The 18,938-nt window shown below is 40.8% G+C and overlaps 1 protein-coding gene across 4 annotated transcripts in view; it reads right to left on the reverse strand.

Moving 5' to 3' along the window:
• CERS3 (ceramide synthase 3) overlaps positions 1–18,938 on the reverse strand; it is a 168,631-nt gene that overhangs the window by 103,121 nt on the left and 46,572 nt on the right. For all 4 annotated transcript variants that reach the window (XM_086364873.1, XM_086364870.1, XM_086364871.1 and 1 more), the window contains 2 exons: positions 6,692–6,749; positions 5,957–6,007 (listed from right to left, as the gene is read on the reverse strand). In XM_086364873.1, coding sequence (XP_086220999.1) covers positions 5,957–6,007; positions 6,692–6,749 — 109 coding nt within the window. The remainder of the gene's footprint in view (positions 1–5,956; positions 6,008–6,691; positions 6,750–18,938) is intronic.

The following is an 18,938-nucleotide window of genomic DNA, read 5'->3' on the forward strand; positions in this document are numbered from 1 at the left end:
AGACCTCATAAGTACCAAGTAAGAAACCTGAGGCTAAAGCCTTTGACTGTGTGGATCATAACAACTGCAGAAAGCTCTTAAAGAGATGGGAATGCCAGACCATCTTACCTGTCTCCTGAGAAACCTGTATGCAGGTCAAGAAGAAACAGTTAGAACCCTGTATGGAACAACTGATTGGTTCAAGATTTAGAAAGGAGTACGACAGGGATGTCTGTTGTCACCCCGTTTGCTTAACCTATATGCTGAGCCCATCATGAGAAATGCCAGGTTGGATGAGTTAGAAGTTGGAATTAGGTAGGTGGGAGAAACATCAACAATTTCAGACATGTGGATGATACCACTCTAATGGCAAAAAGTGAAGAGAAATTAAAGAGCCTCTTGATGAGGGTGAAGGAGGAGAGTGAAAGAACCAGCTTAAAACTAAATATTAAAAAAACAAAGATCATGGCATCCGGCCCAATTACTTCATGGCAAATAGAAGGGGAAAAGGTGGAAATAGTGACAGATTTCCTCTTGGGCTCTAAAATCACTGAGAATGGTGACTACAGCCATGAAAACAGAAGACAGTTGCTTCTTGGCAGGAAAGTTATGAGAAACCTAGACAGTGTGTTGAAAAGCAGAGACATTATTCTGCTGTCAAAAGTCCACGTGGTCAGTGGTCATATATGGTTTTGAGAACTTGACCATACAGAAGACAGAGTGCCAAAGAATTGATGCCTTTGAACTCTAGTGCTAGAGAAGACTCCTGAAAATCCCTTGAACAGCAAGGAGACCAAACCAGTCAATCTTAAGGGAAATCAACCCTGAATATTCATTGGAAGGACTGATGCTGAAGCATCCAGTATTTTGGTCATCTGGTACAAACAGTCAACTCATTGGAAAAGACCCTGTTGCTGGGAAAGACTGAGGGCAGAAGGAGAAGAGGGTGTCAGAGGATGAGATGGCTGGATGGCATCACCAATGCAGTGGACATGAACTTGGGCAAACTTTGGGAGATGGTGAGGGACAGGGAGACCTGGTGTGCTGCAGTGCAAGGGTCTCAAAACATCGGACACGACTGGGCAACTGAACAACAAGAAACCGGAGCTACCCTATTGGAGGCCACAAAGTAGAGAATCAAGATGTCCACTGACAAAAATACAAATGAGGGCACATGAGCTATCCCCTAACCAGCCTGTGAACTAACTGAAAATACATTAATGAATTCAGTTAACACCACATGGAAAAGAACTGCTTGGCTGTGCCTAGCCCAAATTGCTAACCCATATCATAAGCAAATAAATGGTTGTTGTTTTAAAGTACTAAGTTTTGGTGATGATTTATTATGCATCAGCATAAACTGACACACCTGAGAGGTGAAGAGTAAGGCTAATACATTAAACGGAATAGATTTCTGATCAACTCATCATCCTTGATAAGGCCATAAAAGAAAGAGAACTTCTGCTTCCTTCTATGACAAACAAGTCTGTATGAGACTAACCCTCCTAGTGAGAACTACTTTAAAAATATGGAAAAGTACAGTTAATATCTGTTTGAAGGTAACAGGGAACAACCAAAGCATCTTGAAGCATCCCATGGAGCCAAGAGAAGAAAAATGCATTAAATGGAATCTTTTATTTCTACTGCATCCTTAATTCAAGAAATACTACAGACCCTACACAGGATAATTTCAAAGAAAACCACACTTATGTATAGCATAAAGTCCGTGTTTGCTGATTTACAAGCATTATAGAGCCCAGAGACTCTATACACTCTATATTCTCTGAGGTATAAACATTCCTTTATCTTAAAAATATAGTGAAGAGAAAATATCTAGATATTCAAACACAATGTTATTTCAAACAGAAAATGTGCAATTAAAACAAATGAAAGAGAGTTTCTAGAAAACACCAGCTCAGATTCCTAAGCAGAAGTTAAGTAGGACTTTTGGTAATCTCACAGTGCAATGAAGCAAACTGATGTTCAGGGCCAGCCAAGGAAAAGGAGTCCTTGTAAATACTATAAGCTTTTATTTAAAACCACTGTAAGAGAATGCCCTAGAAATACAGATGAGTTATAAATATATCTGCCCTTACAAAGACTGGAATTCACATAAAATCACTTCAAAACATATAAAACTTAAGATGATCTGTCTCAACTCTAACTGCTTTACAGAAGCAAAAATAAGTCCACTCAGGAGGTAGATAATATCATTCCTAAGTATAATTTTTCATATGCAGTGTCTATCATTCAACCAAAAGTTATCAAGCAAAAGGAAACAGGGATAAGAAAGAAAACAGGTGATCAAGGTATTGGATTTATCAGGCTATGACTTTCAAATGACTTTTAAAATTAACTAGGTTTTTAAGGTTATTTTTAAAAATTAGTGAGAATTTTTATAAGAGAACTGGAATCCATGGAAAAGAATTAAGTGAAAAGTTGAGAACTGAAAAATACCATAATTAAAATTGAGAACTCAAAGGATGTGCTTCAGAGTAGATTAGACACTGCTGAAAAATGTACTAGTGATCTGGAGGATATGAAGTAGAAAATATCCAGAGCTGTGAAGTGTCTGAGATTTTACCCTACTTGCAAGTTATCTTGCCACAGTTCCATGAATGCTGGTAGGATATATGAGACTCCTGGGTCAGAGATAAAGGATAGTTTACTGTTCACAGTACTACAGTTGCCAGAATAACAATATTTGGGCCAGTTCTCCCATTCCAATTCCCACGGCTAAACAAAAGGGTCAGTTCATGCAAAGATGGGCACAACAAAGGACAGAAATGGTATGGACCTAACAGAAGGAGAAGATATTAAGAAGAGGTGGTAAGAATACACAAAACTACACAAAAAAGATCTTCAAAACTCAGATAACAACGATGGTGTGATCACTCACCTAGAGTCAGACATCCTAGAATGCTAAGTCAAGTGGGCCTCAGGAAACATCACTATGAACAAAGCTACTGGAAATGATGGAATTCCAGTTGAGTTATTTCAAATCCTAAAAGATGATGCTGTGAAAGTGCTGCACTCAATATGCCAGCAAATTTGGAAAACTCAGCAGTGGCCACAGGACTGGAAAAGGTCAGGTTTCATTCCAATCCCAAAGAAAGGCAATGCCAAAGAATGTTCTAACTACTGTACAATTGTACTCTCTGACACACTATCAAAATAATATTAAAAACTCTCCAAGCCAGGCTTCAACTGTACATGAACTGAGAACTTTCAGATGTTCAAGTTGCATTTAGAAAAGGGAGAGGAGCCAGAGATCAAATTGCCAACACCAATTGGATCATCAAAAAAGCAAGAGCGTTCCAGAAAAACATCTACTGCTTTATTGACTATGCCAAAGCCTTTGTGTGGATCACAATAAACTGGAAAATTCTTGAAGAGATGGGAATACCAGACCACCTGACCTACCTCTTGAGAAACCTGTATGCAGGTCAAGAAGCAACAGTTAGAACTGGACATGGAATAAGACTGGTTCCAAATTGGGAAAGGAGTATATCATCAAGGCTGTATATTGTCACCCTGCTTATTTAACTTAAATGCATAGTACATCATGTGAAATGTCAGGCTGGATGAAGTACAGCTGGAATCAAGATTGCCAGGAGAAATATCAATAACCTCATGTATGCAGATGACACCACCCTTATGGCAGAAAGTGAAGAGGAACTAAAGAGCCCCTTGATGAAAGTGAAAGAGGAGAGTCAAAAAGTTGGCTTAAAGCTCAACATTCAGAAAACTAAGATCATGGCATCCAGTCCAATCATTTCATGGCAAATAAATGGGGAAACAATGGAAACAGTGACAGACTATCTTGGGGGCTCCAAAATCACTGGAGATGGCGACTGCAGCCATGAAATTAAAAGATGCTTGCTACTTGGAAGAAAAGCTATGATCAACCTAGACAGCATATTAAAAAACAGAGACATTACTTTCCCAACAAAGGTCCGTCTAGTCAAAGCTATGCTTTTTCCAGTAGTCATGTATGGATGTTGAGAGTTGGACTATAAAGAAAGCTGAGTGCCGAAGAATTGATGCTTTTGAACTGTAGTGTTGAATAAGACTCTTGATAGTCCTTGGACTGCAAGGAGATCCAACCAGTCTATCCTAAAGGAAATCAGTCCTGTATATTCACTGGAAGGACTGATGCTGAAGCTAAAGCTCCAATACTTTGGCCACCTGATGTGAAGAACTGACTCACTAGAAAAGACCCTGATGCTGGGAAAGATTGAAAGCGGGAGGAGAAGGGGACAACAGAGGATGAGATGGTCGGATGGCATCACTGACTTGATGGACATGAATTTGAGTAAGCCCCGGGAGTTGGTGATAGACAGGGAGGCCTGGCATGCTGCAGTCCATGAGGTCCAAAGAGTTGGACACAACTGAGTAACTGAACTGAACTGACATTTGCACATGCAGTGGGTTTTGTTACCAGAGAGAACCCTGAAATAGGGAACCTTAATCTTCCATAATGGACAATAACATGTATATCTATTGTTCCAGAGGAGAGACTGCCTCCATCTTCCAAGCTTGTTTGGCATACAAACATCCTTCAAAAGACAATACAGAACAAAAGTCAGCCTATGTTTCACTTCATATGACATGCAGAAATGCAAGAGATCTGTGGAGAACTGTGTTCCTATAGACTGAAGCAGTGAGTTAGAGGATAGAAAATACGAGAAAAAGCATGTAAGAGATTTGGGACCTAGTGTAAAAGTCTAGCATATTAGCTCACTTGTAAACTGAAATTCCAGAAAGAGAGGAGAGAGAAAAAAGAACAGAAGCAACAGTTAAGAATTTTTCAAAATGGATTTAAGACATTAAGCTACATATTCAAGAATTACTATGGACAATAAGCAGGATAAATTCAAAGAAGACGACATTTATGCCTATCACAATCATACAGCTGAAAGACAAATACAAAATGTTTAAAACAGAGGAATAAAAAGACATCATTCAAAGAAGCAAAAATAAAATGGACAACTGAATTAAAGAAACTGAGGGGATCCAGAAGACAATGGAATGACATTTTTAAAGTGCTCAAAGAAAATAACTAGTAACCCAGAATTCTATGCCCAGCAAAACTCCTTTTAAAAAATAGGGTAAAATGATGACATTTCCAGACAAGCAAACCAAAGGGGCTTCTTCAGACATAAGGATAATAATGCCAGTTCAAAGTGTGGAAATGCAAGATGCCAAATAATATCAAGGAAAGGGCAAGTTGACATTTACAAATCAATTATAGTAGTGACTTGTAGGCTTTTAAATATTTGAAGGAGGAGACAAGCATAGTCTGATGACCTTTCACTGACTGGAAAGAGGTAAGAGCATTAATTTGTATCAGACTCTAAGAACTGAAGAATGCAAAAGGTAATCTCTTGAAAAACTACTGAAAATGAATGTGTGCATGCATGCTAAGTCACTTCAGTCGTGTCTGACTCTTTCAGACTCTATGGACTATAGTCTGCCAGGCTCCTCTATCCATGGTAAGAATGGTCCAGGCAAGAATATTGGAGTAGGTTGCCATGCCCTCCTCCAGGGGAATCATCCTAACCCAGGGACTGAACCCATGTCTCTTATCTCCTTCACTGACAGGCAGGTTCTTTACCACTAGTGCCTGTATAACCGAAAAGCTAATATTAGGGAAGAAATAGAGTAATAATTTTAAAAACTTCACTGTCCTATAAAAAAAGTAATAAGAGACTACCAAAAAAGGAAATGAATCCAGTGATACAAGTAGAAAATAAATAGTAAGATGGTAAATTTAAATTCAAATACATAATTACATTAACCATAAACAGTAAAGGAATGAGACAAGTGATGGCTAAATAACGAATAAGAATGAGTAAGCTCCAGTGGACAAAGTGCCAAGGACTGCATGAAAGTGGACACAGAGCAGGAAGGGACTCAGACCTAACTCAGGGGGCAAGCTGCTGAGGAGGGGAGGGACTACATCAGAAGGACTTACCTGTCTGGGATAGCCCTTCCAAACTTCCCACAGGTCATATACCCAAGGTTTCTGAAAAAGCAAGGAACCAAGAGAAACTGTTCAGAGTCAAAGGCTGATTTCAGCAGAAACCTAAGCCCTTCCTGATGTCTCTGATAGGGAGGAAACATGCACAGTAAGATATTTTCATCACATTCCTGCTCCCCCAGCAGTATATCCCTCCTTCCGCAGGTATTTCTACTTGTTCTTATACAATACCTCTGTGACATGCAAGAGTTCTAGTGAGTCTGGGATCGATAATAGTCCTGATTCTCAAAGGAAATTATTTATTTCAAACAAGTGCTCTTCTAATGAAATTGTTTCTGGACCAATTAGATTACTGCTTCTGTAGCAATAAAAAATCTTGAAATATTCATAGCAATAAAATATCTTAAGAGAAATCTTAAAAGAATCTTTAGAGACATCTCCAAAAGCTAGTTATCTTTTTTCTGTTAACAATTTACTATTAATTTTATATATCACTTAATGAGATAATCATTTAATAATTATTTTAACAGACAATGCAAAGGGAATATGATAAGGAGAGATTTGATTTCTGATGGGCAAGTAATGAAAGTTCATAAACAAGTGATTAGAGTGAGTAGAGGATTAAAAGCTGGTTACCTTATTGAAAGTATATCTCAAGGGATTCGTAAGCAGGAATTTTTAAAATTAAAGACAAATTACAGTCAAAGATATATCAGAAAGAAAACTTACATCATAAAGAAATGCAATTCCAGCAATGGTAACAATTAGGTAAAATGTAAATCGCCAGCTGCCAAAAGAAATAAAACACTTGTTAAGGTGACTGACATCTGAGGAGAAAAACATTTTGGATAACAGTTTAGAAAGAATGCACATTCTGGAGTCAGAAAAATCTAAGTTAATATCCTGATTCTGCCACTTGTTGGATGGCTAAAAGTTCAAGTATGTCACTTAATTCAAGTAGCCTTAATTTCTTCATCCATAAGATGAAAATAACAAAACTTACCTCCAAATGTAAAAATATGAAAAATTATGATATAGTGCCTGGTATGAAGTAAGCAACCAGTGTTAGCTATTGTTATTACTAATAAGCCTAGCCTAGTTCCTGACACACAATAAATGACGTTTGATAATCAATTCAGTTCAGTGCAGTCACTCAGTCATGTCTGATGCTTTGGGACCCCATGGACTGCAACACGCCAGGCCTCCCTGTCCATCACTAACTCCTGGAGTTTGCACAAACTCACGTCCATTGAGTTGGTGATGCCATCTAACTATCTCATCCTCTGTTGTCCCCTTCTTCTCCTGCCTTCAATCTTTCCCGGCATCAGGGTCTTTTCAAATGAGTCAGTTCTTTGCATCAGGTGGCCAAAGTACTAGAGCTGCAGCTTCAGCATCAGTTCTTCTAATGAATATTCAGAACTGATCTTTAGGATTGACTGGTTTGTTCTCCTTGCAGTCCAAGGGGACTCTCAAGAGTCTTCTCCAACACCACAGTTCAAAAGCATTAATTCTTCGGCACTCAGCTTTCTTTATAGTCCAACTCTCACATCCATACATGACTACCGGAAAAACCATAGCTTTGACTAGATGGACCTTTGTTGGGAAAGTAATATCTCTTTTTTTAATATGCTGTCTAGGTTGGTTGTAGTTTTCTTGCAAGAAGCAAGCGTCTCTTAATTTCATGGCTGTGGTTACCATCTGCAGTGATTTTGGAGCCCAAGAAAATAAAGTCTCTCACTGTTTCCATTGTTTTCCTGTCTATTTGCCATGAAGTGATGGGACTGGATGCCATGATCTCAATTTTTTTGAATGTTGAGTTTTAAGTCAACTTTTTGACTCTCCTCTTTCACTTTCATCAAGAAACTCTTTAGTTCTTTGCTCTCTGCCATAAGGGTGGTATCATATGCATATCTGAAGTTACTGATATTTCACCTGGCAATCTTAATTCCAGTTTGTGCTTCATCCAGCCCAACATTTTGCATGATGTACTCTGCATAGAAGTTAAATAAGAAGGGTGACAATATACAGCCTTGACGTACTCCTTTCCCAATTTGGAACTAGTCTGTTTTCCATGTCTGGTTCTAACTGTTGCTTCTTGACTTGCATACTGATTTCTCAGGAAGCAGGTCAGGTGTTCTGGTATTCCCATATCTTTAAGAATGTTGCACAGTTTGTTGTGATTCACACAGTCAAAGGCTTCGGCGTAGTCAATAAAGTAGATGTTTTTCTGAAACTCTCTTGCTTTTTGATGATCCAATGGATTTGGAAATTTGATCTCTGGTTCCTCTGCCTTTTCTAAATCCAGCTTGAACATATAGAAGTTCATGGTTCACATACTGTTGAAGCCTGGCTTGGAGAATTTTGAGCATTACTTTGCTAGCGTGTGAAATAAGTGCAATTGTGCGGTAGTTGGAACATTCTTTGGCATTGCCTTTCTTTGGGACTGGAATGAAAACTGGCCTGTTTGATAATTCTGTTATCTAATTACTCACTTCATCCAAATTTAATCCCAGTGAAAAGGTTTCTATGTGGCTAGACTTTAGTCGTGTTTCTGAAAAGCACATTTTAAAAGAATATTTTTTTCTCATGTATGGAGAGGGAACTATATAGATTAAGAGACACTTAAAAGACCAATTGTAATGCACAGGTCTTATTTAGATCCTGATTCAAATAAACAAACTACAAAGAAAAGTATAAGACAATCAAGGAAATTTGAATACTGATTGAATATTTGCTGCTATTAAGTACATTTTTAAGGTATGACAATATCTAAAATGGGCTTCCCAGGTGGCATACTGTAAAGAATATGCCTGCCAATGCAGGAGATTCAACAGATGTGGGTTTGACCTCTGGGTCGGGAAGATCAACTGGAGGAGGAAATGGCAATCCGCTCAAGTAGTCTTGCCTGGGAAATCCCATGGACAGAGGAGCCTGGTAGACTACAGTCCATGGAGTCACAAAGAGTCAGACATGACTGAGCACACACACTCACACACACAATATCTAAAACAGTTCTTATCACTTAGAGATACATACTAAAATACTTACAAATGAATCATACAATGTCTGATATTTGCTTCAAATGTGATCTTCAATAGTAACTGGAGGAAGGTGATCACAAGGTACAAACTTCTAGTTATTAAATTGGTACTGTGAATGTAATGTATAACATGATGACTGTATTTACACTGCTATATGGTATATTTGAGAGTTGTTAACAAAGTAAGTTCAAAAAGTTTTCATCACAAGGAAATTCTTTCTTCTTTTTCCTTTATGTATCTATGAGACGACAGACGTTAACTAAAATGACTGTGGTAATCATTTCACAACATTTGTAAGTTAAGTCATTATACTGTACACTTTAAATTTATACAGTGCTGTATGTTAAATATATCACAATAAAATTGAAAGAAAAATATCCACATCCAAAAAATATGGTAACAGAGAGAAGTGGACGGGGGCAGAGATGACACAGGACAGCCTTGAGTTGATAATTATTAAATTTGGTGATGAATACATAGCATACAGAGCTTATTAAGCCAGTCTTCCTACTTTTTGTATATATTGTGTGTGTTTATCTGTGTGTGTGTGTGTGTGTGTGTGTGTGTGTGTGTGTATTAGTCACTTAGTCATGTCCAACTCTTTGTAAGTCCATGGACTCTAGCCAACCAGGCTCCTCTGTCCATGGGATTCTTCAGGTAAGAATACTGGAGTGTGTTCCCCTGCCCTCCTCCAGAGAATCTTCCCAACCCAGGGATCAAACCCAGGTCACCCACACTGTGGGCAGATTCTTCACCATTTGAACTACCTGGGATGTTCTGAATATGTTTACTACTTTGCTGGGCTGGATGAAGCACAAGCTGGAATCAAGATTGCCAGGAGAAATATCAATAACCTCAGATATGCAGATGACACCACCCTTATGGCAGAAAGTGAAGAGGAACTAAAGAGCCTCTTGATGAAAGTGAAAGTGGAGAGTAAAAAAGTTGGCTTAAAGCTCAACATTCAGAAAATGAAGATCATGGCATCTGGTCCCATCACTTCATGGGAAATAGATGGGGAAACAGTGGAAACAGTGGCTGACTTTATTTTGGGGGTCTCCAAAATCACTGCAGATGGTGACTGCAGCCATGAAATTAAAAGACGCTTACTCCTTGGAAGGAAAGTTATGACCAACCTAGATAGCATATTCAAAAGCAGAGACATTACTTTGCCAACAAAGGTTCATCTAGTCAAGGCTATGGTTTTTCCTATGGTCATGTATGGATGTGAGAGTTGGACTGTGAAGAAAGCTGAGCACTGAAGAATTGATGCTTTTGAGCTGTGGTGTTGGAGAGGACTCTTGAGAGTCCCTTGGACTGCAAGGAGATGCAACCAGTCCATCCTAAAGGAGATCAGTCCTGGGTGTTCATTGGAAGGACTGATGTTGAAGCTGAAACTCCAATACTCTGGCCACCTGATGAAAAGAGCTGACTCATTTGAAAAGACCCTGAAGCTGGGAAAGATTGAGGGCAGGAGGAGAAGGGGACGACAGAGGATAAGATGGTTGGGTGGTTATACTGATGCCAGTGACTTTGGAATGAGTTTGGGTAGGCTCTGGGAATTGGTGATGGACAGGGAGGCCTGGTACGATGCAGTCCATGGGAACACAAAGAGTTGGACACGAATGAGCAACTGAACTGAACTAAACTGGAGGCCATTCCTCAGTTCACACAGCCAAGCAGTGACACAGTCAAGTCAGTAACATAGGTCTTTGAACCCTGAATCCAGTAGTGTTTCCGGAAAACTGTCACTGCTTCTGAGCTGCATGATGGTTTTCCTTCATTGCTTGTTTTGATTAAGGAAAAATGTAGGGTTCAATTACTCAGAAAGTTGAACCACAAAGTGAGCCAGTTGAGACTTGTTCCCACTTGTTTCATTTACCGCTGGTTCAACAAAGCCACGTGCTTAAATGTAGAGAGCATTTCCTTGATCCTTAATTATTTTGGCCAAACAAGAAGTACAAAAATAAGATGATGAGATCTGTCAGGCCCAAAGGAAGCCATAAGTGTGGTGGCATATCTCGTATCATTTGTGTCTCAAACATGTATTGATATCTTAATCTTGTTTCAGGAACCATGCTAAGCATACTTGTGTGATGCCATATTTTCTTCTTTACAACAAGCTTATGAAGTAGCTCCTTTTGTGGGTTGTTGCTTGGTTCTCACAACGACACTAAAAGGTAGATGAGATGAAGACTAAAGAATGCTAAACTTGAGAGAGATCACATAATTCACCCAAGACTGTATAGTAAAAATCAGTATTGTTGTTCAGTCACTAAGTCATGTCCGACTCTGCAACTCCATGGACTGCAGCACGCCAGGCTTCCCTGTCCACTATCTCCCGGAGTCTGCCCAAATTCATGTCCATTGAGTCGGTGATACCCTCCAACCATCTCATCCTCTGCCTCTCGCTTCTCCTTTTGTCTTCAATCTTTCCCAGCATCAGGATCTTTTCCAATGAGTCAGCTTGCTGCATCAGATGGCCGAAGTATTAGAGCTTCAGCATCAGTCCTTCCAATGAATATTCAGGTTTGATTTCTTTTAGGATTGAATGGTTTGATCTCCTTGCAGTCCAAAGGAGTGTCAAGGGATTTCTCCAGAACCACAATTCAAAAGCATAAATTCTTTGGTGTTCAGTCTTCTTTATGGTCCAACTCTCACATCCATACATGACAGATGGAAAAAACGTAGCTTTGACTATACGGACCTTTGTTGGCAAAATAATGTCGCTGCTTTTTAATATACTGTCTAGGTTTGGCATGGCTTTCTTTCCAAGTAGCAAGCATCTTTTAATTTCATGGCTGCAGTCACCATCCATAGTGATACTGGAACCCAAGAAAATAAAATCTGTCCCAATCAGATGCAAAAGTAAAATCCAAGCTTCACATGCTCCCGGACCAGCCCTATCAGGTCTATTACACTATTTCAGGAGTTCTCAAAGTCAGGGATCTCTGACATCAAACACTTTCACAATGATAATGAAATGTTATTTGTCTTATTTCTTACTCTCATTTCCTCCCAAGTGTCCAGTGGCATTTCCCAGAGGCTACATGTTCTGTGATGGTATCATTGCTCTGATAGCTGATGACATATGCGCTTGTGTAATCTTATATTTTAATTTCCATTTCTAGTACAGTGGACATCAATAGGTATAACTCACACAAGCAGATGCACTTTGGGATCTGTAATAGTTTTTAAGAGAAGAAAGGGGTCCTGAAACCAAAAACCTTGGGAGCTGCTCTGCTTCACTAATTGTGAAGCAATTGACTAATTGTGCTTCACTAATTTTCCTTGCTTCAGATGAACCTAAGGCAGTAAAATGTCCTTTTTTCCAGGAATGGCTGAGACAAACATAATTGTGAGGGATGAAAAAAAACCTCTTGGAAAAAAACAAATTCACTTGTTAGACAAAGATGGCAAAGCTGAAAGATGAAGGCCTGTTGAGTGAGGTCAGGGAGGAGCTGGACAGCGGGAACTTGGGCGACATGAGACAGGACAGACATGGTTCTCCATGGTGGCAGGGCAGGATGGAGAAGGCGGTGGACCTGCCCAGTGGCCAGCTGGGAAAGTGGCGGTCAACCCAGCAAGAGAGTGCCTCCCACCAGCACAAGACACACCAGGTACTTGGAAATTGTGTGTGTGCATACTTAGTCATGTTGGACTCCTTGTGACAGCATGGACTATAGCCTGCCAGGCTCCTTTATCCATGAAACTTTCCAGGCAAGAATATTGGAGCAGGTTGCTATTCCTCTTCCTCTTCACCCCAAGGACTGAACCTGCATCTCTTATGTCTCCTGCAAGCTACCCCTCGCCTAAGGTCAGGGGCGGCGACCAAGACGAGCTACCCCACGCCCGAGGTCAGGAGGGGCAGCTGTGAGGAGATACCCCTTGTCCAAGGTAAGGAGCAGTAGCTGCACTTTGCTGGAGCAGCCCTGAAGAGATACCCCACATCCAAGGTAAGAGAAACCCAAGTAAGACGGTAGGTGTTGCAAGAGGGTATCAGAGGGCAGACACACTGAAACTATAATCACAGGAAACTAGCCAATCTGATCAAATGGACCACAGCCTTGTCTAACTCAATGAAACTAAGCGATGCCGTGTGGGGCCACCCAAGACGGGCGGGTCATGGTGGAGAGGTCTGACAGAATGTGAGCCACTGGAGAAGGGAATGGCAAACCACTTCAGTATTCTTACCTTGAGAACCCCATGAACAGTATGAGAAGGCAAAATGACAGGATACTGAAAGGGGAACTCCCCGGGTTGGTAGGTGTCCAATATGCTACTGGAGATCAGAGGACAAATAGCTCCAGAAAGAATGAAGGGATGGAGCCAAAGCAAAAACAATACCCAGTTGTGGATGTGACTGGTGATAGAAGCAAGGTCCAATGCTGTAAAGAGCAATATTGTATAGGAACCTGGAATTGGAAGTGGTCAAACAGGAGATGGCAAGAGTGAACATAGACATTCTAGGAATCAGCGAACTAAAATGGACTGGAATGGGTGAATTTAACTCAAATGACCATTATATCTATTACTGTGGGCAAGAATCCCTTAGAAGAAATGGGAGTAGCCATCATGGTCAACAAAAGAGTCCGAAATGCAGTACTTGGATGCAATCTCAAAAACAATAGAATGATCTCTGTTCGTTTCCAAGGCAAACCATTCAATACTGGGGTAATCCAAGACTATGCCCTAACCAGCAACGCTGAAGAAGCTGAAGTTGAACGGTTCAATGAAGACCTACAAGACCTTTTAGAACTAACACCCAAAAAAGATGTCCTTTTCATTATAGGGGACTGGAATGCAAAAGTAGGAAGTTAAGAAACACCTAGGGTAACAGGCAAATTTGGCCTTGGAGTTAGGAATGAAGCAGGGCAAAGGCTCATAGAGTTTTGCCAAGAGAAAGCACTGGTCATAACAAACATTCTCTTCCAACAACACGAGAGAAGACTCTACACATGGACATCACCAGAAGGTCAACACCGAAATCAGATTGATTATATTCTTTGCAGCCAAAGATGGAGAAGCTCTATACAGTCAGTAAAAACAAGACCAGGAGCTGACTGTGGCTCAGATCATGAACTCCTTATTGCCAAATTCAGACTTAAATTGAAGACAGTGGGGAAAACCACTAGACCGTTCAGGTATGACCTAAATGCAATCCCTTATGATTATACAATGGAAGTGAGAAATAGATTTAAGGGACTAGATCTGATAGACAGAGTGCCTGATGAACTATGGATGGAGGTTCGTGACACTGTACAGGAGACAGGGATCAAGACCATTCCCATGGAAAAGAAATTCAAAAAAGCAAAATGGCTGTCTGGTGAGACCTTAAAAATAGCTGTGAACAGAAGAGAAGCGAAAAGCAAAGGAGAAAAGGAAAGATATAAGCATCTGAATCCAGAGTACCAAAGAATAGCAAGGAGAGATAAGAAAGCCTTCCTCAGCAATCAATGCAAAGAAATAGGGGAAAACAACAGAATGGGAAAGACTAGAGATCTCTTCAAGAAAATCAGAGATACCAAGGGAACATTTCATGCAAAGATGGGCTCGATAAAGGACAGAAATGGTATGGACCTAACAGAAGCAGAAGATTTTAAGAAGAGGTGGCAAGAATACACAGAAGAACTGTACAAAAAAGAGCTTCACGACCCAGATAATCACTATGGTGTGATCACTGACCTAGAGCCAGACATTCTGGAATGTGAAGTCAAGTGGGCCTTAGAAAGCATCACTACGAACAAAGCTAGTGGAGGTGATGGAATTGCAGTTGAGCTATTTCAAATCCTGGAAGATGATGCTGTGAAAGTGCTGTACTCAATATGCCAGCAAATTTGGAACACTCAGCAGTGGCCACAGGACTGGAAAAGGTCAGTTTTCATTCCAATCCCAAAGAAAGGCAATGCCAAACAATGTTCAAACTACCGCACAATTGCACTCATCTCACACGCTAGTAAAGTAGTGCTAAAAATTCTGCAAGCCAGGCTTCAGCAATACATGAACTGTGAACTTCCAGATGTTCAAGCTGGTTTTAGAAAAGGCAGAGGAACCAGAGATCAAATTTCCAACATCTGCTGGATCATCGAAAAAGCAAGAGAGTTCCAGAAAAACATCTACTTCTGCTTTATTAACTATACCAAAGCCTTTGACTGTGTGGATCACAATAAACTGTGGAAAATTCTGAAGAAGATGGGAATATACCAGACCACCTGACCTGCCTCTTAAGAAACCTGTATGCAGGTCAGGAAGCAACAGTCAGAACTGGACATGGAACAATAGACTGGTTCCAAATAGGAAAAGGAGTACATCAAGGCTGTATATTGTCACCTTGCTTCTTTAACTTCTATGCAGAGTACATCATGAGAAATGCTGGGTTGGAAGAAGCACAGGCTGGAATCAAGATTGCTGGGAGAAATATCAATAACCTCAGATATGCAAATGACACCATACTTATGGCAGAAAGTAAAGAGGAACTAAAGAGCCTCTTGATGAAAGTGAAAGAGGAGAGTGAAAAAGTTGGCTTAAAGCTCAACATTCAGAAAATGAAGATCATGGCATCTGGTCCCATCACTTCACGGGAAATACATGGGAAACAGTGGAAACAGTGTCAGACTTTATTTTGGGGGGCTCCAAAATCACAGCAGATGGTGATTGCAGCCATGAAATTAAAAGACGCTTACTCCTTGGAAGAAAAATTATGACAAACCTAGATAGTATATTGAAAAGCAGAGATATTACCTTGCCAACAAAGCTCGGACTAGTCAAGGCTGTGGTTTTTCCAGTGGTCATGTATGGATGTGAGAGTTGGACTGTGAAGAAAGCTGAGTGCCAAAGAATTGATGCTTTTGAACTGTGGTATTGGAGAAGACTCTTGGGAGTCCCTCGGGCTGCAAGGAGATCCAACCAGTCCATCCTAGAGGAGATCAGTCCTGGATGTTCATTGGAAGGACTGATGCTGAGGCTGAAACTCCGATACTTTGGCCACCTCATGCGAAGAGTTGATGCATTGGTAAAGACTCTGATGCTGGGAGGGATTGGGGACAGGAAGAGAAGGGGACGACAGAGGATAAGATGGCTGGATGGCATCACTGACTCGATGGACATGAGTTTGAGTGAACTCCGGAGTTGGTGATGGACAGGGAGGCCTGGCGTGGTGTGATTCATGGGGTCACAAAGAGTCAGATACGACTGAGTGACTGAACTGAACTGAAGTTTCCTGAGACTTCTAAAATGCCTGGGGCTAGGTATGTCTTGCTATGTTTCCTGTAGCACATCTCATAGATGAGGGAAAAAAGTGCGGTCCCTACACAATTAAAGAGCTTTGCATTTTGCTTTAATTTATTTATTTGATCCATAATAACTTTTAATAGTTCACTGACATAGGAAATTTGTGAATTCCTATGTCCTGCTAAACAATAAAGTAAAGCTTAAATTTTATTTGTGGGTTCACTTCAGTCTCCTAAATACACTGTACTGCTTCTTGTCTTTGCCTTACTTAAAATATGCTGCCCTCAAATCACGCTTTCTTTTCTTGTGGAAATCTGACCCATCCCTCAAGGTCCAGCTTGTGCCTGACCTCTAGAAAGCTTTTGTCTAGTGTATCCAGCCCTGCTGACCCCATCTCCTCTGAATGTGCAGAGTACATCTGAACATGACGATAGACTGTGTGCCATATATAGACTATGTGCAGACCGTGTGCTATGGTCTGGATGGAATGGAACGACAGATGTTGTAGTTTCATAAGTGATAGTGTTATCTCCCTGATTAGTTGCTTTGGGCCAGTGACATACTTTCCACTTCTACTTCCCTCTTAAAATCTACATGTCCACAGGGTCTAGGATAGTTCCACATACTATGAAGATGGTCCACACAACCCTCTGCATTGCCTGATGATTGATAATGGCAACTCATAATTCCCTTCCCTAACCTGAAATTTGTGGCTGACTCTTGGTGGACTCACTGACAGCCAGACTCCCAATGTTGGACTCTTCTGACCCAGTTACTTGACATGTGGGGGCCCCTGCTTCTGAGAGGTCAGCATTAGGTAGCAGGGGCCACACAGGAGTCAGAATATCTGAGGGCAATTAGATATGTGCAGTTTCTCATTTCTCAAACAAGGCTAGCCCCACTTGCCCTGACTTCCCCACACTGTGAGAGGCAGGAAGGATCAAACCAAGATTATTTATAAACTGTAAGGCACTATGATTTATAAGAAATTACCATACTCCTTCACTGGAATATGATTCAGCTCTGGGAGAGACATAGTCCCTGCTTGGTACTTTATTTAAGATAAAGAGTCATTTGCTAGAGAGGATAAATGATAACAGAAAAACAGGAAGATATAAAGTGAAACCAGTTTCACTTTGTAGTTTTTTGTAGTGATCGTCAAGAGAGATTCACCTGGGCCAAGCTGACATAGTGGCAACCCAATATTAACTAATCTCGCAAGGGCTAAAACTCAGAGATAAACAGAAAACAAACCAGGTCATACACCTCCAGCTACTGTGGGAAAGGCAACAGTAAGCCCATGATGAGAAAAAAAAAAAGTTTGTTGCCGGGAGCCAGTATGGGAGCTCCCATCCATGACAAAGGTCATGCGAAGAGGATCTGACATGCAAAGGCGAATCAGAACTCGAGAGGCCCCCTGGACCTGCCCGAGCATCTACCCCAAAACCAAAATCTGTCTGTTTTACTATTTCACGACTTTCACCAACTCTTCTGACATTAACGGGGGGCTATCCCCAACCACCTTTCTCTGAAGAAAATCAACTTAGAGCTCTAGTTAATAAGTCTCCTGGGCATAATAGGAGTGTTTCAATTCAAACCCCTCTGATGACTTTCTAGCTTGCCTGACAGGTTTGTTCGGACTCCTGCAGCTACGCATGTGATTGCTCACAGCCTCCCAACCATGAGAGGCATAGGAAGCTTAAGATATTCTAACAATGCAGAGCTTCTCAGAGAATTAAAATTGTTAGAATAGAACTAGTAGAGGATTTCTTTCTTGAGCTAATGCTTGCTGCCAAGTTTCCACATCCCTTACCTACTGTGTCCCTGGGAGTGTATTGATTAATATAGTTGGTATATAGAAATGTAAGTAGTAGCTTTAATGTTTGTAACCTTGGACCCTTGAGTTAATTCTTTTCTTGTTATAGCCCACCACACTTTTGCCCCATAGGAATGCAACTTTATCTAATGCTTTCGGAGGGTGGCACCTGACTTTAGAATAATCACCTTTAGAGAAAATAAGTTTTCTGATTGACTAACCATTATTTAGAAGAAAGGGTCATAAAATGTTAACAGGCCTCCTGGCCAGAAGATGATGTAAATCACCTAAAGCCTTTGCATATGATAAGTTTGCAGAAAGAAAGCCTGGCTTCTATATAGAGTCAAGGACTGCTGACCTTGCATGATTCTACACCCCCTATTATCCTTAATGCACAACTTGAGGTATAAAAGCTACTTTGGAAAATAAAGTTGTGGGCCATGCTCATCAAGCTTGGTCTCCCATGTCGTTCTTTCTTGTTTCCTTTTCTCTCCTTTTCTTCTCTGTTCTTCCTTCAGGATGACTAATTTGGAGTGCAGGGGCCCTCTGAGACCACTTATTTGCCCCAGCTTCTAAGACCCACTCGAGAAGGTGCCTAAGGTGGGGCACTTTCCGCGATTTGAGAGGGCGCCTGTGGCCTCCGTGGTCAGTGCAAACCTGATATCATAGGTTTTATTGGCTTTCTGTGTAAACCAATTAGTTCATGCCTCTGATCTCTCTGCTGTGCTATCCTTTTCGCCAAAGCCATCCTCCAGAGGGAATCCATGGATCCAACCGGGGCTGGACCCCAGCAGTTTATCTCGAAGACACTATGAAGAATTGATCTGTGCCTCTAAATATACATCACCAGTCTCACAGTTGAATGACTGTACTCAGGAATGTATAGGTA

The sequence above is a fragment of the Bos grunniens genome, chromosome 21, assembly GCF_055505025.1.
Source record: "Bos grunniens cultivar Pamir isolate PY7600 chromosome 21, Bosgru_T2T1.0, whole genome shotgun sequence".
Classification (NCBI taxonomy): Eukaryota; Metazoa; Chordata; class Mammalia; order Artiodactyla; family Bovidae; genus Bos; species Bos grunniens.